At 54.5% G+C, this 20702-nt stretch overlaps 2 protein-coding genes across 4 annotated transcripts; one reads left to right on the top strand and one right to left on the bottom strand.

The window, feature by feature from the left end:
• Positions 1 to 755: 755 nt before the first annotated feature.
• CWF19L1 (CWF19 like cell cycle control factor 1) lies at positions 756 to 11138 on the bottom strand. Of its 3 annotated transcripts, none has more exons than XM_081196207.1 (14): positions 11081 to 11138; positions 10875 to 10959; positions 10699 to 10777; positions 9767 to 9868; positions 8254 to 8471; positions 7304 to 7422; positions 6727 to 6811; positions 6457 to 6597; positions 5503 to 5614; positions 4225 to 4286; positions 3576 to 3785; positions 2970 to 3089; positions 1880 to 1977; positions 756 to 1531 (listed from the first exon to the last, which is right to left on the bottom strand). In XM_081196207.1, exons 1-14 carry the CDS (start codon positions 11104 to 11106, stop codon positions 1387 to 1389), a joined length of 1602 nt encoding a protein of 533 aa, XP_081052333.1. In that variant the 5' UTR covers positions 11107 to 11138; the 3' UTR covers positions 756 to 1386. The 3 variants fall into 3 exon arrangements, with proteins under 3 accessions (XP_081052333.1, XP_081052332.1, XP_081052331.1); XM_081196206.1 differs by having other exon boundaries at positions 4207 to 4286; XM_081196205.1 differs by having other exon boundaries at positions 4207 to 4286; positions 6457 to 6811.
• Positions 11139 to 11227: 89 nt separating this feature from the next.
• Positions 11228 to 20447, top strand: LOC308588146 (erlin-1-like). Its single transcript, XM_081196472.1, has 11 exons — positions 11228 to 11457; positions 11555 to 11636; positions 11796 to 11842; positions 12756 to 12817; positions 13995 to 14120; positions 15929 to 16002; positions 16280 to 16338; positions 17364 to 17455; positions 18306 to 18395; positions 19068 to 19147; positions 19330 to 20447. The coding sequence occupies exons 1-11, from the start codon at positions 11243 to 11245 to the stop codon at positions 19558 to 19560; spliced, it is 1158 nt and encodes a 385-aa protein (XP_081052598.1). The 5' UTR covers positions 11228 to 11242; the 3' UTR covers positions 19561 to 20447.
• The last annotated feature ends 255 nt before the right edge of the window (positions 20448 to 20702 follow it).

The raw sequence follows: 20702 nt of genomic DNA on the forward strand, positions 1-20702 counted from the left end.
GGGGCGGATTTTGCTCATTGCTTCTTCCTCTCCAGCCTGACTTCAAAGGGAGTCTGAGTGTTATCTGTATAACATATATAAGGCGACTGCTCAAGCAGCTGTAACACTCATGCAGCCCAGCGTCTCCGATTAGTCTTTAGTTAGTTTATGCAGTAGCTGTAGAAAATAAAAGAAGTTATACTTCAGAGCTGCCGTTCGTGTGGTTCATACTCTGCTGACTTTTGGAACTGAGTTTGGTGCTCACAGCTCTAAGTTGTGAGTCCACAGCACTCAGACCTGCTCCCTGCAGTGGAAGATCCAGCTCGCTTGGCCCAGTCGGGGCTGAAGAGGTTGAGCCCAGTCATTGGCACTGGCTCAAAGGCGAAGCTGACACTTCCCCCGAGTTCCGCTGGTTAGAGCCTGGTGCTGATAACGCCAAGGTTGCAGGCTCAATCCCTGTATGGGACAGCTGCCTATGCTTGCACTGCAGGGGGCTGGACTAGAGGATCCTCAAGGTCCCTTCCAACTCTACGATTCTATGATCTGATAAGAGCCAAAATGCTCCTCTCATTCCAGCTGGTATCTCCATGGGTGGGAAGGTCAGTGGGCCCAGAGGGAGCCACAAGGCAACACCCTCCGACTGTCACATTACGGCTGGTATGAAATGAAGGTCCTTTGGAGCAGCCATTAGCCACCCCTTCCCCTCCACATCCCTCCCTCTCTGACAGCCATAGCCCCACCCGACTAGCCAGGAGCAGATGGGCTCAGCTCATGTATTTAAATATATAAAAACACCCTTTTATTTGAGGATTTTCTTATGACAAAACACTTTTTTTTACAGTACAACAATCCAACATACGTTCAAATTATATACACCCTCCTCAGAGCAATCCTTAGGAATCCGCCTTTGGCCGGCAGTTAATATTTCCCAGCAGAAGCAAGGAGCAGCATCTTCTGAGCTGAAGCAAAGCCATGAAGAGGGGAAGGGGAGTCTGTCCTGCCATGGCCTCTAATGCCCATCCTGCCTGGGTGCCCTGGAGGACCCTGTAGCAGAGAGAGACCCCTCTCTCCCTGAACCTCATAGGAGATGCTCGGTGTGGGGCGAGTCTGCCTCCGTTTCAGAGGGAACAGCTGCCTTCCTTTCCTCCACAGCACAATCTGGAGTTGTGCGCAGGACCCCCACTTAGACCCAGCAGCCACCTCTGCTCTGGAGGCCAGACAGGCCAATGGTAGCTGATCCGGGGTGGGGGGTGAGGGTCAGGTGGATGTGGCTGGCCTGTGTGGAGGAAGTCTCTGTGGCCGTGGAAGAAGAGCCCTCGCAGGGAGGGAAAGGAGGCTCCTCACAGGAAGAGAGAGGGCAGGATCCAGCCGGTCTGTGCTGCCGCCTGCTCACTCCCGCCCTGGCCCTTAATCTTCCTGGGCGAGGTCAAAGGGCTCAAAGGCCTGGCGGAAGTCTTGGGCTGCCGCGGCTTCTTCCTCCTGCCCCGCCTGGCAGCTCCTCCAGTCCGCCCGCCCAGGCACGGCCAGGATGGCTTCGCTGGCGAGGACCTCCCTGAGGGGAGAGAGAGGACACCCAGGAAAGCGTCAGCCCGGCCTGCTCTCTCCAAGCGCCCCCAACCCCACCAGGCCCACAGAGCAGTTGGCTTCCTGCCCCCTCCCCAAACCACTCCTGATTGGGGCATCTTCTGCTGGGGGAGGTTGAAGGGGCAGAGATATGGGAGGTTTCCAAGCAGAGGTTTCAGTTGAGATTCCCACGTTGCAGGGGGCTGGGCTGGGTGACAACTGGGATCTCTTGCAACTCTACAATTCTAGGATTCTCTGACCAAGAGAATCCTGGGGCTCAGCAACCACCCGGCATGTGCAGAGCCCCTGTTATTGGGGGGGACGACAAATGACAAACCTTCCAAACTGGAGGGGAAAGCTCTTCCTAATACGGTGGAAGAGCTTCTCCCCATTATCGAGCTCCACATAGAAATAAGGCGTCCCTGGCTGGACTATCTGAAAGACAAAACCAAGGCCTCAGAACGAGACGCTGGGGCAGCATTTCCGCTGCTGGGACCCCAGGGCTCAGAGTGGACGGAACACCAGAGCAGCCTCCTCCTTGCCTTGCCAGCCCCAAGCTGAGCGGGAGGTGCTGGGCCCAGCCTTGGAAGAGCTTTCAGCAAGTTATTTGCTAAGTTTATCCTGCCCGTTGACCCAGAGGCAGCAAATATGCCAGGGGTGAGGTAGGACCCTGCCCACTTGCAGCTTCGGTTCTCAAACATTTTGGAAGTCAAATGGTCTTCCGGAACGGATTACATTCAAAAACTGAGGTACCACTGTATTATTATTATTCATGGCTGCAGCAGGACCCAGGAAATCTGGAGACCCTTAAAGCAACCACAGAGTGATGGAGAGGCCAATACTCCCTCACCCCCCCCCCCCCGCGGGTGGCTCTGTGAGCTGGCCCAGGACACAGATGGTCTGGGCAGCTGCCCTAACGGCTACTGAAGAGGAGTCTTCACACAACCTAGGAAGGGGAAGCCAAAAGGACTCCCGTTCAGGATCTGTCAGCAGAGACGCTGGGCCTGCATGACTCTCAGGCCTTCCTCTGATTACACCTGCCCCCCCCAGGGCCCTGCTATAGGCCTACTTCCCTCTGAGTGCCCCCCTCGGCTGATGGGGAGAGAAGCAGAAATGGCTCCAGGTTAGGTGAGCCACTTTGCAGTCAGTGACTATGGAGCAGGCGGCAAAGGAAGGACTAGTGACTGAGGACCCCTGGATTAGCTGTGATTCCTGGACCAGATGACCCTTGAAGTCCCTTCCAACCCTGCAATTCTGATTCCTGGACATCCAGATGAATTTTGCATAGAAAGGTGGCTCCATGCAGCCACCAGCCATCTCTGAGCACGGCCCACCCAAAGGGGTTGCTCCAAGAAGGGGGAGCTCCAGCCTCGCTACGGATGAAATGGACCTCGTGGCCCCAGGAGACCCCGGTGTGCTCCTTCTACCTGCTTGAGAGCCGAGTGCTCTGGGATCTCCAGCAACTCGATCCGCTGCTCTTCTGCCTGGACGATGAAGGCCTCCTTGATGTCTTCCGTAGTGCAGCAGTTCAGGGGAACAGGAACCACCTGGGGGATGGGAATCACAGCACAGAGGAGTTGGCATGGTGCATCGCAGCCTAAGAGCAGAACTGCAAAGCAAGCTGAGAGTACCATCACAGGGGCCCACAGGGCGTCCCTCAGTCCAGCTTGTCATCATGGTGAAAGGCAGAGAGCCTCTCCTGCAGGCTTAAACTTATGAAATTTGAGGAAAGAAGGAAAGGAAAGCTTTCCTGTAGCTGTAGGAGGTGAGCAGCAGCAGCAGCCGGGGACTCTGCACCCTCCAGGAGCCCTCCGCTCTCTGGCCTCCTCCACACTCTCGGTGACAGGCAGACGCCGCTCAGACACTGTCTCTGGCCGGCTACGCAGAACTGTCACAACAGCTGCCAGGGTCTGAGAGCCCAGCAGCAACTGCAATCTGCTCCCCAGAAGGAAGGAAGGAGCACCACCCCCCTGCTCTTACGCCCATGGCCATCCCTCGCCGGTTCCTGAGGGACTAACCCAGAGGCCTCTCACCTGGAGCTGGAGGTGCTGACTGCGGTAGTTCCTCTCAAAGGCCACGAATCTCTTCCCTCTGGCCCCGAAGAACCTTTTCAGGGCAGACTTGTACTGCTCTACTTCTTCCACCACCTCTGATGCCAGGTCCACCATCGACTGACAGTGCCCAATGGGCAAGATGAGGACGTGGTCTGGAGTCAAGCCCCCTTTGGCCAGGGCCAGGTAGCACTGCAGCAGAACCAGGCGCAGAGGGACACAAAGGGTGAGCACCCACCCCGCCAGCTCCGGCAGCGACACCAGCCGGGTCAAAGCTGAAGCAGCCCAGAGCCCCAAGGCGGCTCTCCCTGTGGCCATACGGAGGTTTCCCCGGAGCAGCTGCTGCTTCCTTGCACACTGAGAGATACCAAAGAGCAGCTCAAGAGCATCCAGGGACGGGACAGAAAACCACGGGAAGTCCTTTAAGAGGGAACCAAGCCTCCCTGCCAGACTTCCCAGCAGCCTCCCCTCCAGGAGGCCACGTCATGGCCAGCCTCGCTGCATCTCAGTCATGCTGCAGCAACTCCTGTCCTCAGCTGTGAGTCCACCTCAGACCCACACAATGCCCGGCAAGCTCCGAAAGGGACCAAGGCAGAAAGAAAGAGGGACTCACGTGCGTGCCGATGCTCACCACCAAATGCTTCTCGACTTCTGGGCTAGCAAGGCAAAACCAGCAGGCGGCCGTTGGCAGGGCTTAAACAGGCAGGTGGAGGGGGGAGAGACACAAACACTCACACATGTGTCGCAGGATGGCCAGCAGGAGGCAGCAAGAGCACTGTTTGCTCCGGGCAACTTGGTGGGCCAGGCCTCCAGAAAGACCCTCCTGCAGGCCAAGGCTGTGCTGGACTCATGGGGGGAAGCTGACATTCCCTCGCTTCTTGCCCCTGAGCCCCCAAGGCAGGGCCACTGCTTCTTCCCAAGCACAATGGGGATCTCAGGGGGGGCCCCACAGGCAAAGAACAGGCATGTGCTACGAGGGGGCTCAAGTTGACTCAGGCAAGGGAGCCCTCTCCCTTGAGGATCAAAAGCCCATCCAAGGTGGGAAGACTCTTTCACCAGCCAGCCACAGACAACTCCCTTCTCTCAGCATAGGACAGTAGCCTAACAGGAACCCTCTGGGCAGGGGGAACTTGGCAACCTAAGGCTGGACTACTGCAATGTGCTTCACTGGGGGGCTGCCCTAGGAAGTGGCTTGGAAGGCTGAATTTGTGCAGCTGCTTGACAGTTGACAGGCTGGAGGCAAGCAGATCCTATAACATGAATCCTGTTGCAGTTCCGCTTGGAAGTGATTGGGCACTTCCAAGCCTCATTCAAAGGGCTGGTTTTGACCCAGGAAGCTCTTTGCGAATTAGGGATTAGCCCTAACGTTTTATCATGTATTATTCTTATTCTTATTATCATTCTGTTGGTAGCCGCCCAGAGTGGCTGGACAATCCCAGCAGATGGGCAAGGTATAAATAAGAAATTATTATTATTATTATTATTATTATTATTATTATTATTATTAGGACCCTGTTATCTTCTGGAGCCTCTCTCCCACAAAAGAGACCTGCCAGACCCCCTGAGGGAGACTGGGAGGGTGGTGCAAGAGAAGGGCCTTTTTTGCTGTGGCTCCACACCTGCAGAGTCCTTTCCCCAGCAAGGTTGCCTGCTACTGCCTCCACTGTGTGTGTGTGCTCTTCAATGGTGTAGTGCAATTACCTTTATGTTTTGTACTGTGTTGTAACAAGTGAGTAGCAAGTCTAGAGCCTCCCCCTTAAGTGGCTCTGTTCTCTGCCTGCCGCCCAGTCAGAGTCTCCATGGAAGAAGTGCGGACACAGCCCCACAAAAGGCAAATCCAATTCCTGGCCTGAAGGGAGCAGTCCACCCTCTGCCAGCCCATGGAGAGAGGTGTGGGCCTGGTACTCACGGGGCTTGCCGGGGGCACGCTTGGGCTGCTGCCCCTCCCCACCTTCTGGGCGGCGCTTCCTTCCTTTTGGCTTGCTGCTTAAGTCAAAGAAGAACTGGGGAGCCGGCTCCTCCTGCAGAGGAAAGGAGAAGGGCTGCTATCAAGCCACCATCTGGAGAGTAGACTGGGGAAGGGCTGCTTCCATGTACCTTGAGGCCTGGCAATCGGAACCCTAGGAACAAAACTCTTTTCTGAAGGAGCTGCAAAGCGGGACTGGGGAGACCCAAAATAGTGAGCAGCAGGACGAGCAGACAGGGCACAGCCTGCTGGAAATTTCTTTCGGAGGAAACTTGGGAGATGATCCAAATTCAACTCTTGCGCAGTGCAGAGGGAGGATCAGTGGAACTCAGTGTTGTGCCAGGATGAAGGCTGTGTCTGAGCAAGCATCTCAGCTCCCCAGGTGGAAAAACCTCCCCCCATGAGCTGTTTTTGGGGGTGCTGGGGGGGGGGAGTGGCAGTCCTGCTGCGCATGAAGTGAATTCTGGCCAGGATCTTCTGGATGCAGAAAAGGGAATGGCTCCTTCTACTGACCATTCCCTGGCTGCTGAAGCCACCAGCTCCGCAACCTCCCTCCCCCACGTGCTTATCACCCAGCCGGCCAGAAACGCCCAACCCTCCCGATCCCAAATGCTGAGCATCGCAAGTGGCTGGCGTGCCGCTTGGGGGCTCCCCATAGTGGACACTTGGCTGGCCATAAGAGAGGAAGAGGATGTGGGACTGAATGGGTCGGCCTGATCCTGCTGCTGGGCTCTCCTTACATGTTCTTAAACATGCCAGATTTATATCCCACCTTCCTCTCAGGGCAGGAAACACACTAGTGATAAGCCAATTAAAGTTTGTGAAGACAATTCCAATGCAGAGGCAAATGGGGGGGCTCTGCTGGAATTGCACGTGTGCAGCCCCCGCCCCCAGTACCTTTTCATCTGGCAGCAGGTGGACACAGCTCTTGCCGCCCCCAGGCCTTCGATAGGGGTTCTCCGTCACATCTTGCGGCTGCTTGACCAGCTCTGCAGGCTCCATGGAGCTCATTGGGAGGATGCTGAAGGCGTAGAGATACTGGAGAAAGCAAACAGCAAAGAGAGTCAGGAGAAACACAAACAACTGACTTGTTTCCATCAATGAAACGGTGATTACTTTGACAATTCTCATCAGAGGAGACAGGAGGGTCCCTGGAACTCTCTGTACCTTCCTCTTGTCGGAATTGCCGACCCCGGCCAAGGCGATGAACCTGCTGACATGCTGGGCTGCCTCCTGGAGAACTGTGTGGTTCCTGCAGAAGAGAAGAGTGAGGCCACTTCCAGCAGGAATCAGAGAAACCAAAGAAGTGCCATGCACAGGTCAACATGGAATCTGGACAGAGTTCAGCTTCTTCCAGAGCAGCTCAGCAAGTCACACATTGAAAGCCTCCAGAGAAGGAGATTCCAAAAGTCCCACGCTGAAAGGTGTCCGGCTTCATAGCACCACTTTCCAGCTATGTGAGGGGCACGAGATGGGCTACAGGTGGAACCATCAATGCAGAACAAATTTGGAATTCTATAAAATCCCAAAATATCAGGGTAGCAAGCAGATTCCCCCTCTGCCTCTCCAAGAGGACTCAAGGCAAAGAAATTGCTTGGAGAATTTCAAGAGGCCACTTATGCACAGCAATAGTTATCATATAAATAATAATAATAAACAATATTCCTCTCTGGCCTAATGCGTGGGACTCATCAACACAGAGACACCAGCCAGTCAGCAAACTGCGATCCCAGGCTCTGCGTACCTGTAGGGAAGCCTTTCGTAATAGACCTTTTGCAGGGCAGCAAAATGGTACCGTGGTTTCAGACTTGCAGCTAGTAAAGACACCAGGCCGGAGCCACATTTCTTAGTGTCTATGTCACCCTGTTTAAAACACAAACACACATATTTTGTTTCACATTTCGGTGGATTTGTTAGCAGTCCAAAGAAAGAAAGTCCCCCTCTGCCCATGTTTGTGAACTGCAGAAGGAAAGGATTGTTTTCTTGGGGAAAGTAAACCTGCTTCCTAGAAAGCCTCTCCCTCCAGCCCAGCCCCCTCCACATCTGGGCCAGGCTGCTGAAAGGCTGTCTGGCTGCCATGGTGAATGGCTCACCTGTGGAGGTCTCTGAAGGGGGCCTCGTGTTGCACCCCCCTTCGTCTGATCTCAGGCTGGTGCCTGGTGGCTTCCCCATGGTGGCCCCAAGCCTGAGAAGGGTCTCCAGCCAGAAGCACATCTGGCCTTCTGGCTCTCAATTTAATGGAGACTTTCTTCTTCTCTCAGACTTTTGAAACAATGACAGCATTTGGTTTCTGCTCCCCATTATAAACTTTTTGGAGATGATAACTGTTTACCACAGTTTTGGATATACTGTTATGCATTTCCTTTGTCCATTTTAGAAAGGGTTGGGCTATTTCCTGTTACTTTATTGTCACTGCAAAATTTATTTATTATGCCTGCACCCACTCTTGTAGTCAGCATTTATTTTCTTCCAACGCTGAGCCACATTTATCTATTGCCATCCTCTGGGTTCAGTATTGCATCACCACATATTTTTGTTTCAGTTGACTTTGTGGTATTCCTTACTGTTCCTGCTTTTCCAAAGTGGTGTACAATTTCAAGCACAGATTTACAATCACCACCACCACCAATCCAGAATGTGGATTTCTATGGAACAGAACATACAAGCCCCTCCCACCCAAAACTGGATACTTACAGGGCTATTTCCAAAGATTTCTACTCCTTTTGGCCAAGAAGATGTCAGTAAGATGTCTACGCCTTTGAACTTAGAGGCAGACAGCAGGGAGGTTTTGAGATCAGTCACATCCTTGGTGCTGAAGCAGTGGGCTGGAGTTGGTTCCCCCCCTGTGGACTCAGTCCCACTGAGGTAGGCAATTTGCAGCCCAGAGGCTCCGCTGAAGACCCCTTTACGTCCTACATGCACAGCACAGAAGACAACGGTCAGGATGGAACCCTTTGACACACCAGCAACGTGCCTGAAGACTGAACACAATTAATTCTACAGGGAGAACCAGAGAGATCCTAGTTGGGTGTATATGCTGGAATTCTGATTTGTTCAAGAGACAGGGAAGGAGCCTCTCTGCCTTGTGCTGGAAAGAACTTTTCCCTGGCCAGTAAAAATTCCCAGTCTTTTCCCAGCCCCTGGTAGAGCCTGGCAGATGCCTGCATTATGACCCATTCAATTCATGGGTCAGGTAGCTTGGCATGGAGTGGGGTGGGGGCTGAGTGAACAGGGGGAGAAACCTTGGGGAGCCCCACACCATCACCTTCTTGGGAGCATTGAGAGGTCAGAGGAGCACCACCCCTCTCCTCCAAACAAGAAGGCTGAAGATCAAAAATCTTTGTTCTCCACCAAAGAAGGGGCAGGTGGCAGCCGTGCTCCCAAGCCCAGACCCCAGCAAGGAAGGACCCAAGTGAGAAATCTCATTTGGCACAGTAACTTCCCATTTGGAAAAAGAAACAATTTCTGGTGGGGATCAGATAGAATCCACACCCTGCTAGTTTGAAGGAAATACAAAATATGGTTCCCACAGAGCCCTAAATTGGGGCCTCAAACCATGCCTGAGTCCCAAGAGCAGTCAGCTCCTCCTCCCCTCGTCAGCTTTTAGGTGCAAGCCTGAAACCTTTCCATTTGCCCGGGCTTTGGTGGTTCTTCACCTCTATTGTGGTGCTCATCTTTTAGTGGGCATGGGGAGGGATCGTCCTTTTCATTGGATTGTTGGATGAACAGTTTTAGGATTCTGTATGGTACATCATTTTAAATTTGGCTTTTAACTGATTTATCTCTCAGGATCTCTCTGTGGTCTAAACCGCAGAGCCTAGGGCTTGCCAATCAGAAGGTCGGCAGTTCGAATCCCCGTGACAGGGTGAGCTCCCGTTGTTCGGTCCCAGCTCCTGCTCCCCTAGCAGTTTGAAAGCACGTCAAGTGCAAGTAGATAAATAGGTACTGCTCTGGCAGGAAGGTAAACGGTGTTTCCGTGTGCTGCTCTGGTTTGCCAGAAGCGGCTTAGCCACATGACCCTGAAGCTGTCTGCAGACAAACGCCGGCTCCCTCAGCCTATAGAACGAGATGAGTGTGGAACCCCAGTCATCCGCGACAGGACCTAACGGTCAAGGGTAACTTTACCTTTATTTTTTTAAGAAGCTACTCTCAGACATTTTCCTCCTTCCTTTTAATTAAATGTAGTAAACAATAAGCATAAAGTTACCCAGGTAAGTGATGTTCTCCGCTAGTTCGCATCCGCTGGCATCTGGAAAACATTGTGCTGTTTCACTGTTGTTGGCACCCAAGACGTATGTCTGTATAGGAGCTGAGGGAGACAAAGCCACCATGGCCCAAATGAGATGGCTGTTATTTCTCGGTGGTGGCACCTGCCCTGTGGAACGCCCTCCCATCAGATGTCAAAGAAATAAACAACCATCTGACGTTTAGAAGACATCTGAAGGCAGCCCGGTTTAGGGAAGTTTTTAATGACTGATGTTTTAATGTATTTTTAATCTTTTGTTAGAAGCTGCCCAGAGTGGCTGGGAAAATGCAGCCAGATGGATGGGGTATAAATTAATTAATTATTATTATTTCTTTCTCCACAGACAATTCATTTCAGAGAAAGTGCTGGCTTTTGAAAAAGATATGACTGGGCACTGTGGTGTAGGCTAGAAAGAGAGTGAGCTTCCTACATGGAAAGGGGTCCTTCACAGGGAGAACGATGCAGATGTGTGACCCCACAGTGAAAGTCTGAAGGGCTGCAGCCCAGCCACAGATCATCACCTTGGCTGGAAAACAGCCTGAGGTGAGGGAGAGGGGCTTGGAGTCAGGGTTTGAAACGCCCATTGTCCTGGGCGCATCTTGTGAAAGGCAATTTCATTAGCACGAGCAGTTTCTGAGCTCTAGGTGCAGGAGTGTGCCTGCGATTTCAGATTAAAACTACAGAGTGGAAGGATAGGAGGACCCTTTTCTGTCCCCCACTTCCAGCCACACTCTGAAGCCTGGAGAAGGGACCCTCATAAGAATATTAGGGGGGCGGGCAGGGGAAGCATGGCTTTGTTTTTTGCAGTCTACAGATGAGGACTAGCTGCAGTTCCTTCATTTTCAGCTTTGCATCAGCTCCCCGTTCTCCTGTCTCCTGCAGCCTCGCCCTACCTTTCTTGGCTCCTGTCCGGTATGCCTCCCATTCTGGGTCGCGGGCCGAGCCAAAGAAGTTCCCCACGCACAAGAGGAGCTGCAAGAGAAGACGAGGGGAGACGTTCAGGAGGAGGCCCCGGGGGAGACTCGGCGCCCGCCGCGGAGGAGGAGGCGAGGGGAAGGGGCGCCCTTACGTCGAAGGCGCCGCTCTTGCTCTGCGCCGCCTGGACGCGGCTGTACAGGGAGCCCAGGCGACCCTCCACGTCCCCGCAGACCAGCCTGGAGGGGGGAGAGAGAGAGGAGGCGCGTCAGGGGAGGAGGGCGGGCGGAGGGGCCTGGGCCGGGAGCCCCGAGAACGAGGAGGGGGGGAGGCCGGCGGGGGGGGGCTGCCTGGGCTCACACTCTCAGGGCGCCTCCGGCCGCCATCGCTCTCCCGCGCGCTCCCTCTTCCGGCGGAAGGGCACTTCCGGCGGGGGCGGGCGGTGCGTCGCCCAAAGTCCTCCGGGGCGGGAGGCGCTTCTGCGCAGGCGCCTCCCGAGAGCGAGAGCAGGAAGGCCGCGCCATGTCCTCCTCCGGCGGCGGCGGCGGGAGCGGCGGAGGCCTGGCCGGGGAGGGGGAGGCCCGTCGCGGGCCCGGCCCGGCTCCTCCGCGCTCCCTCCCCGCCCGCCCGCCCCGCTGGGCCGGGGCCAGTCTGGCCGGGGCGGCGGCGGCGCTGCTCCTCCTGCTGGGCGCCTCCGTCCACAAGGTGCAGGAGGGCCACCTGGCCGTCTATTACAGGTGAGGCGGGCAGAGGGGGGGGGAGACCCCAGCAGGGACCCCCCGACCCGACGCCCCCCGGCCTCTCCGCTCAGCCCCCCCCTCTCTCTCCCCCCAGGGGCGGGGCGCTGCTGGCCACCCTCAGCGGCCCGGGCTACCACCTCATGCTGCCCTTCGTCACCACGCCCAGAGCCGTCCAGGTCTGTATCTCCCCGCGGAAGCTGGGCCGGGCAGGGAAAGGGGCCTCGGCCGAGCCGGGGAGGAGCGGGCGGGACCTTCCCCAGCCCTGCTGCTGCTTCTGGGCTTGGCCGGGACCCTCCGCCCCCCCCCCGGGCTGCTCAGTCTCTCTTCTCTTTCAGACAACGCTGCAAACGGACGAGGTGAAAAACGTGCCTTGCGGGACCAGGTGGGTCGCCGGAGGGTGGGCTGTGCCGGGAGGAGCACCTTAGGCCGGGTGCGGGGGAGCCTGAGCGGCATTTTCTGGGCTGAAGCACCCAGCACCCCGTCAGTGGCTCTGCTTCTCGGCTGCTCAGTGAGATGTGTGGCGCAGGATTCTGCCAGGAACCTCTTCCGGAACCAAAGGGCTCCAAGGCAGTTTGCTTAATGGAAGCTGCAGGCAGGCAACAGGCTCATCTTGGGAAAGATGCTCTCTTGTGGGGCTGCTGGCCTTTCTCTTGCCGGAGGGGGGGGCTAGTCAGGTGTATGGCAGGCGCCCCAGTCTGGCTCTTGGCAGCTGCTGGACGCAGCCAGGCTACCTAGTTCTCTTTCAGGTGTAGCAGTGTGAAGGCAAAGCAGGGAGCTGGGGTTGCCTCTAGAGTCCTGTGTTGCTTCCTCTTCATTTTCTCTTGCATGTTGCTCAGTAGAGGTGTAGGTTAACTTTCAGCCTGGGCCAATAGCTGTGCAATAACCGTGGGACCTGCGTCTGTTCCAAGTCACTCGGCCGGCGGCTTCATTGCCACCCGCTCCGTGACACAGGCTGTGAGGAACCGCAAAGGCTGTTGTCGTCATTGGCTCTGGCGGGAGTTTGTGTTGTGGAGGGAAGTGCTGCTGGTGCAGCAGCCCAGCTGGGCGGTCTGTGCCACTTGCTCCTGTGCCCATTGTTGAGGGCCAAAGGTTATCTGGGGTCTCCTGGTTCTAACCCTGAGATGAGAGCAGGAAGCTGCCTCAGACCAGCCCCCTGCCCACCCCCGGCTCTCTTGCACTTAACCTCTGTGCACGCTGTCTCTGCCTCTCTCCCTCTTGGTGTAGAGAAAGGCTGCAGGAAACTGAGTTTGCCCCAAGGGGTGGCATAGCTCATCTTCTTCCTTTTTTCCTTGCAGTGGAGGAGTCATGATCTACATTGATCGGATAGAGGTGGTGAACATGTTGGCTCCACATGCAGGTATGGCTCCTTTCCCTGTGCCTGAAAGCAAATCCTGGAGGAAGGAGAGAAGCAGAGCCCCTCGGAGACAGGGACGGGTGGGCTCAGCAGCAGCAAGAGCGGAGGGAGGTGGAGGGTTGGTGGGCATGGAAAGGGGCTTGCAGAGGGAAGTTGGAGGAGCTCATGTTGCTGAAAAGGAGGGTTTCCTGTTGACTGTTCCTGACTTTTGATGTTGGCTCAGTAAGGATTGCTAGGTTGATGGAAAACAGCCAGGGGTGGGTCCAGATTCTGATGCTCTTCAGTGTTGTTATCGGTGACTGGCATGAGCGAGACTTACAGCCTCTGAAGGAACTGATTTTGGTCCAGCCGAAAAGGCTAAATTGCTTCTGAATCTGTCAGAGTCAAAGGCGTGTTTGTCTGTGTGGGGCAGCAGGCTGAGCAGGCAGAGAGACTCTCCTTGGGCACCTGCAGGGGAGGCAGTGGACAGAGCTGTTCTGGTGGGGGGAGTGGCTGGGGCGGCAGGAGGAGGGGGAAGAGAAGGGAAGTGGGGTCCGGAAGGGCACCAGCTGGAAAAGGAGCGCAGGACAGGGCTTCTTGGGGATGGCAGAGGGTGAGCTCTGAGAAGAAGCTTCGCAGCTGGGCTTCTAGGAAAAAGCAGAGACTGACTCCCGCTGGGGCCTGGCTCTCACCACAGTCCCTGCGAGGCTTTGCAGGATGTTGGGAACTGCTGCTCACTGGACTTGTAAAGGAGGACTTCTGTATAGAAGCCTTCAGTTGCAGTTGACATAGGAAGAAAAATATTATCAGTCTCCCGTAACATCACACTGTAATGTTTTCATTAGAGCTGCTCACTTTGGAACTGCTGAGTAAAAATTAGGACATTTGCTCATTAGGCCACTGCCATCTTTTTGGGGCGGCAGCCTTAAGCACACTTTCTTGCAAGTAAATCACACTAAAACCAGTTGGACTTCCTTCTAAGTAAATATAGCTAGGATCCGGCTTCAGATGTGTGGACAATCTTTTATACTTACAAGTCATATTCAGTTGTTAGATAGAAATTGCGATTAATTCTGAGAAATAGCTCCTGTGTGTTCAAGAAACTCTGAGCACCAGCATCTTGAATTTGCCTGACAGGTGAGAGAGCACCAGTGGCATCAGAGTGACTTTCCGGTGACACTTCTGCTGTTCCTTTTCTTAGTATACGATGTTGTGAAGAACTACACTGCAGATTATGACAAGACCCTCATTTTCAACAAAGTCCATCATGAGCTCAACCAGTTCTGCAGTGCCCACACCCTCCAGGAGGTCTACATTGAGCTCTTTGGTAAGCAGGTGACAGGGGGGGGGGCGGCTTGCTTTTGCTGGTACCGTTTCCCCAAAGCACATCCAGTGAATTGGAAATGGAGCAAGGATGTTTACACAGTTCCATCCCTCCTCTTCTGGGACGGCATGGAAGAGGAAGCCCACAGAGATCTTGTGCCTCTTGCTCGGTCAGGACTTCGTCCTCCAGCTCTCACCTGATGATGGTGATGATATGTTCTCATATATACACCACCCATCTGGTTGGGTTTCCCCAGTCACTCTGGGCAGCTTACAACATACCTAAAAAATAATAAAAAGATCATTCCTTAAAAACTTCCCTTAACAGTGCTGCCTTCAGATGTCTTCTAAAAATCAGATAGTTGTTTATTTCATTGACTTCTGGAGGGAGGGTGTTCCACAGGGAGGGCGCCACTACCGAGAAGGTCCTCTGCCTGATTCCCTGTAACTTCGCTTCTTGCAGTGAGGGAACAAGCAGAAGATCCTTGGAGGAGGACCTTAGTGTCCGTGCTGAGCAATGGGGGTGGAGGCGCTCCTTCGGGTATACTGGACCGAGGCCGTTTAGGGCTTTAAAGGTCAGCACCAACACTTTGAATTGTGCTTGGAAACATCCTGGGAGCCAATGAAAGTCTTTCAGGACCAGTGTTATGTGGTCTCTGCAGCCACTCCTAGTCCCCAGTCTAGCTGCCACATTCTGGATTAATTGTAATTTCCGGGTCACCTTCAAAGGCAGCCCCACGTAGAGCGCATTGCAGTAGTCCAAGCAGGAGATAACCAGAGCATGCACCACTGGTGAGACAGTCTGCGGGCAGGGAGGGTCTCCGCCTGCATACCAGATGGAGCTGGTACACATCTGCCCTGGATACAGAATTGACCTGTGCCTCCATGGACAGCTGTGAGTCCAAAATGATTCCCAGGCTGCGCACCTGGTCCTTCAGGGGCACAGTTACCCCGTTCAGGACCAGGGAGTCCCCCACCCCCGCCCACCCCCTGTCCTCCAAGAACAGTACTTCTGTCTTGTCGTGGTTCAACCATCCGCCAGCTGCCTCCAGACACTCACACAGGACCTTCACCGCCCTCACTGTTTCTGATTTGAAGGAGAGGTAGAGCTGGGTCTTCCTGGTCCTCCTGAGGTGCTGGAAGAGGAGGAATGCCGGAGCCTTTTGTGTTGTTGGACCTGCTCCCATTTCAGAATCTGCTCTCCTGTTTCCTTAGATGTCTGGCAGGCAGGGTAAGAGGCTGCCTGACCAGACTGGGATGGAGTGCTTGGGGAATTTGGGATTTCTGAAGGAGGAAGAATATTTTTAGGAGAGAGATGCAGCTGGCAGCTGGGCATTGTGTAGAGACACCCACAGAGCTCCCAGTCTGAGTTTCAAGTATTCTGCTTCACATTAAGCACCACAGAATTACTCTTGGTAGTGAGAACAATATTTAGTATGGCATCCTGATATTTTGCCAGCTGTTCTTGGGCTTGTCTGGCAGATCCGTTTCTCTGCTTTTGGGAATCTTTGACTGGGTTGCCTGAGGGCCCCGTCCACAGCTGGGCAGTTGGCAGGGCAGCCTGGTGTCTTTGTTGACTCTTGCCTGTGGTTGGCACAGGGGGTGCATGTGGTTCAGTGGCGCAACATCTGCGGTGCATGCAGAATTCCTGTGGGTCAAGTCCTGGCAGTGTTTCCAGGTGAGACTGACACGAAGCCATTGCGGCTGGTCAGTGCAGGCAGCACAGAGCCAGCTGGAGAAATGCTGGGACTCTTGTGCAGCGGACTCTCTTTGGCTGATGCTGCCTCTCATCTTTTCTCCCCCTAATCCTAGATCAAATAGATGAAAATCTGAAGTTGGCCCTGCAGCAGGATCTGAATGCCATGGCTCCAGGTCTCACCATCCAGGTAATGCCCCCCTTCCCTTTTTAGCTTTGGTTTTTCCCCCTTTCCTGGATCTTGGTGGATTTAGGACTAGCCCACTTCTCTGCGTGGGGATGCAGGTTGAGGAGGGAGAGCTTCCCTCTGTCGAAAGTGGGAACTTGCCATATTGCTGGCTGGGGGGGTCCAGTCCAGCAGGACGGGCCCAGATGCAGGGGCCGCTTCCTTTCTCTGCAGCAGAGGAGCTTGCACTTGGGGGGCAGCTGCAGTCTTATGGGGTCTGCTGGCTTTTGTGTGTGTGCAGGCAGTGCGTGTGACGAAGCCCAAGATCCCAGAAGCCATCCGAAGAGATTTTGAACTTGTGTGAGTATTTGCTGAGAGCATCAGAGAAAGGTCAGGCCAAAGCACAGGGCCAGGGAGGGGCTCTAGGCTGGTGTTTCAGGATTCCCACGGGGGCCAACCAAACGTCTCTTCTGGGAAGCCCTGGCAGGCAGACTGGACCTGAACTCCACCAGTTTTCACCTCCCCTGGGGCTCCTCAGCCCCTGCTCTCCTGAGGCATCTCCTCCGTCCGTCAATGAATGACAGCCTCCTCCTCTGTGGATTTGTGCCCACCATTTTCTCAGAGGTCTCTCCCCATTCTGTGCAGCTGATGCAAAGGCCAGGGTGGGAGAAGCGCCTCTCAGGCGGCTTTGCTTGACATCTCCTTCTCAGGGCTTTCAGGCCTGGGCTGCCCTCCAGTTGCCAGGAGAATCAGAGCGGAGTGTCTCTGCTTGCCAGGCCCCTGCAAAGAGGAAAGGAGCAACCAAGGCTGTTGCTGGGTTGCTCTGGGCCATGCCTGAGATTGCTCAGGTCTGGCCCTTCTATGGCGGAGGGGCGGGCATGTGAAGAGAGAGATGGTTATTTGGGGGGTTTGGGGCTTAGATTCTGGCATATGGAGAAGTAGCTGGCCGTCAGTTGGACTGCTGTAAACTAGCAGAAGATGGCAGGAGTTGGAGACCACCGGTGGTGCCTGGAGGTATTGGGCAGAGCAGCTCATTAACTCTTCAGGGCCGGTGACAATCTGAAGTGCAAATGTTTATCTTTTGGGTCCCCCCCCCAAACACGCCATGTATCTGAATGAGAAAACATTCTGTCTAGTGAAGGGAAGGGCCAAGATCCAGTGCTGGAAAAGGAAACACGTGAGTCCGGAGCAGGGCAAAAGCTGGAGGCGATTTAAAGGCCAAGCTCCCGCTTTGCGTAGCACCTTGGGATGCAAACAGCAGGGGGGGGGGTGTCAGCCACCCCCTCCCAGGGCCCCTTCCTTCCCTGGGCGGGGGGGGGGGGAGGGCGGCTGGGGCCCCACACCAAGGAGGAGCAGGGAAGGACCTTTCCTGTTTTGCCATTCAGGGAAGCAGAGAAGACGAAGCTCCTGATAGCGACCCAGAAGCAGAGAGTGGTGGAGAAGGAGGCCGAGACGGAGAGGAAAAGGGCCGTCATAGGTAACCAGACTCCCTTTGGGAGAGTCTCTCTCTTCCCCCCACCCCCGGTGCCTTATCTTCCCTTGGGAGGCATGTGTGGCACAAAGACCTGAGATTCTAGGCTTCTGGCTGGATCTAGACACATCCAAAAAGCATTTCAGGAAAATGCATTGCAAACCTCATGAAAAACGGAACTCCACAGTGCCATATTTGTTTCATACAATTTATATACCATGTGATTGTTAAAAAACTCTAAAGTGGTTTATGAAACGCATAAAATGAATAAAGCAGTTAAAAACAGCTATTTAAAACAATTAGATAAGAATTGAAACAAGCAGCAAGCTAAAGATGGATAAAACATCTTACATTTTTGGGCAGGCTTGTCTTAAACAAAATATTCTTAGCAGGCGCCAAAAAGGCCACAGTGATGAAGGCACCTGCCTGGTGTCAATAGACAGGGAGTTCTGAAGTGTGGAGGCTGCTGCAATAAAAGATCAATTTCTGGCAAATGCGGAACGAGAATCCTGTGGCAGCTGTGTAGCTTATTGCTTGACATGGCAAACAGTTGCTAGTGCCTGGTTGCAAAGACAGCCTGGAGCAAGAGACTCTGGAGAGAGGCCTGTGGCGACCACAGCTTCACTTCTGGCAGAGGCCAGAGGGTCTTCTTTCCCCAGGCCCAGCAGGGCCTTTCTGAGAAGCGGACGTGGCCTATGAGGTACCAGTGGCGGTGTGTCGCAAGCCAGGCCTGCGGGCCCTTTGGGGCTCTTGGTTGCCTGCTGCTAGAGCGCTGTTGCCACGGATTTCCTCTCGGGAGTCCTGGAGCGCTGGCTGTGGGGTTGCTGGTGCTTGACTGACTGCTCTCTCCTCACAGAAGCAGAGAAGGCGGCTCAGGTGGCAAAGATTCATTGCCAGCAGAGGGTCATGGAGACTTTGATGGAGAAGCAAATTTCTGAGCTTGAAGGTAGCTATGCAGCCCTTACCTCTACCTCCTCCCTGCCTGCAAAGCAGAAGCTGTGAGCCAAATAACCCCACGTCTCTGGCTGTGCTACCCACAAGCATTTTGCCTGCAGCCAAGCAGAGCACTGGGACTTTGCCTGTCTTCTGGGGACTGAGAAGCCAAGTCCGGGTGCAGCCTGGGTGTCTGGCCATAGTTGAGCATTGATGCCTTGTGGATGCCCCTGGGGGTGGCCCAAGGCAGGGGCTCCTTGGCTCCAGATTCACTTGTGTTCACTGGCTCAGATTGCTTGAGCCTGAAAAACAGATCTGCAGAGCCTGCACAAGCCATGTGCCTCATGGAGAGTGAGAAGGGGTGTGTGTTTGTGTGTGTGTGTGTGTGTGTGTGTGTGTTTGTGTCTTGTCCCCAAAGCCTTGTGTGCAAAGCATAATCCAGGTCCCCAAAGCCAAGGTGGGCAGGGAGGAGGCAGGCGGAAAAGGGGCTGCTTTCTGCTCTGGTGAATCCTCTGGACCGTGGGGTTGGGGCTGTTTATTATCTTCATCATGGGTGGAACTAGTGAGAAACCAGCCTGGGCTTGAGTGGGATGTTGCTTTGCTGTGGGTTTCCGGGGCCGTATCCCCATGGGGCACCCTGGTGATCCTCCTTTCTCCTGAGCTGCCTTCCTTGGTCCCTTCCCAGACACGGCCTTCTTGGCGCGAGAGAAGGCGAAGGCTGACGCCAACCTCTACATGGCTCAGAAAGCAGCTGCCTCGAACAAGGTGGGTGTTGACTCTTGGCTGCCCATGTGTGTGCTGGGGAGAAGGAAAAGGATTTTGCCTCAGAAACGCAGAACTCCTGCTCATTTGGAAGGATGGCTGCACTGTGAGTATCCCGTGGATGCTCATGGCACAGAAATCCTTGCCTCATTCGTTCTCCTCCTCTCTCCCCCTGCCCTGTGCAGCTGAAACTGACACCTGCCTTCCTGGAGCTGATGAGGTACCAGGCCGTGGCCTCCAACAGCAAGCTCTACTTTGGCAGCAGCCTCCCCCCGAACCTCTTTCTGGGCTCTTACGCCTTTGAGCCGGCAGAGGCGAGGACTGCTAGAGACAGCCGTCTCCTCTCCAAAGCAGGGAAGCTGCGCCTCCAGCACGGGGGAGGCGGGGCCAGCTCTGCCACGGCAGCCGCCACTTGATGCCTCTGCTGCACCAGCCGTCGTGTCTGCTCCGTGGTCTGAAACTGCAACTCACTGGCTGCCTCAGATCTGCCTTATTCAGGGCAGCACAAACCGTCCTTGAAGTTGCGTGGTCCTCCACAGCCCAAGGGCCAGCTTTCATGGGAGTTTTATGGCTGCTGCATCTGCCCCACAGAGGAGGGGTGTGGGGGGGATGCTCTGGAGGACCTCAGCCGTTAAGTCCGTGGAGGGTAGACTCTACCGCAGACCTCCTGTGAGGACAACTTTGACACAGCAAAAGGGGGGGGGGTCTGATTTTACCACTGGTGCTTGCATGGTCAGGGGTTTTGTTGGGAAGCTGCTCTTTAGCCTCCTTGTAGGGTTTGCTTGTGATGAAGGAGCATCTGTTGTCCTTTTGGAGAGTGTTCCTCACTCAAAACCTTCCTCCAGGTAGTACTTTCAAGCAGATGGGCTTAGGGTGCAAGCTCCCTTGGGTGTGGGTGTGTTGTGCTGCTTTATCATTGCTTCTTTCTCTGTGTCCCCTGGGTGGGGGCATTGCCCCTCTGTGGAGCCCACCCCACAGCATGGTACTGGATGCTCCTTGCAGAGATGCCCAAAGGCTCAGAGTGTCTTCATTCTGGGGGCCAATGGCCAGGTTGAATGAACCGCGATGCCAGGGCGTGGGCAGAAGTGGGGACACATTTGTTGGGTTGTAACTGTAAACTGGATTAAACTGGTGGGCAGACTTTGCTTCAGAACTTAAAAATGCATTTGTGGAAGGTAAACCTGCTGACTGGAAGTGTTTCCTGGCTTTTTTGGTATGGCTTTTATTTCAAAAGAGCGAGAGAGATATATGCAAAATGTTGAACTTTGGATTAAGGGAAAATAAAGTTATTTTCATAATCTTTTCCTGTGGCGTCTGTATCTGCATCTGCATCTCTTTGATGGTTGCCTTCTAGCCTTTAACAAGCTGCTCTTCATCTCACACACACTGCATTTCGCCAGAGCAGATTAGTTTCTCTCCCCACTCCCCCGCAGAAAACTAATGGGGGGGGGGTTTGAAGAGTGAGTCTGAAGTGCCAAGTTTCTCAGCTCTAAAAAAGGCAGGTTGCAGCAACATTGCCAATGCCGTATGAACAAGCAAGAAGCTTCCCTCCTTGCGG

This window comes from Podarcis bocagei, assembly GCF_964188305.1.
Source record: "Podarcis bocagei genome assembly, chromosome: 1".
Classification (NCBI taxonomy): domain Eukaryota; kingdom Metazoa; phylum Chordata; class Lepidosauria; order Squamata; family Lacertidae; genus Podarcis; species Podarcis bocagei.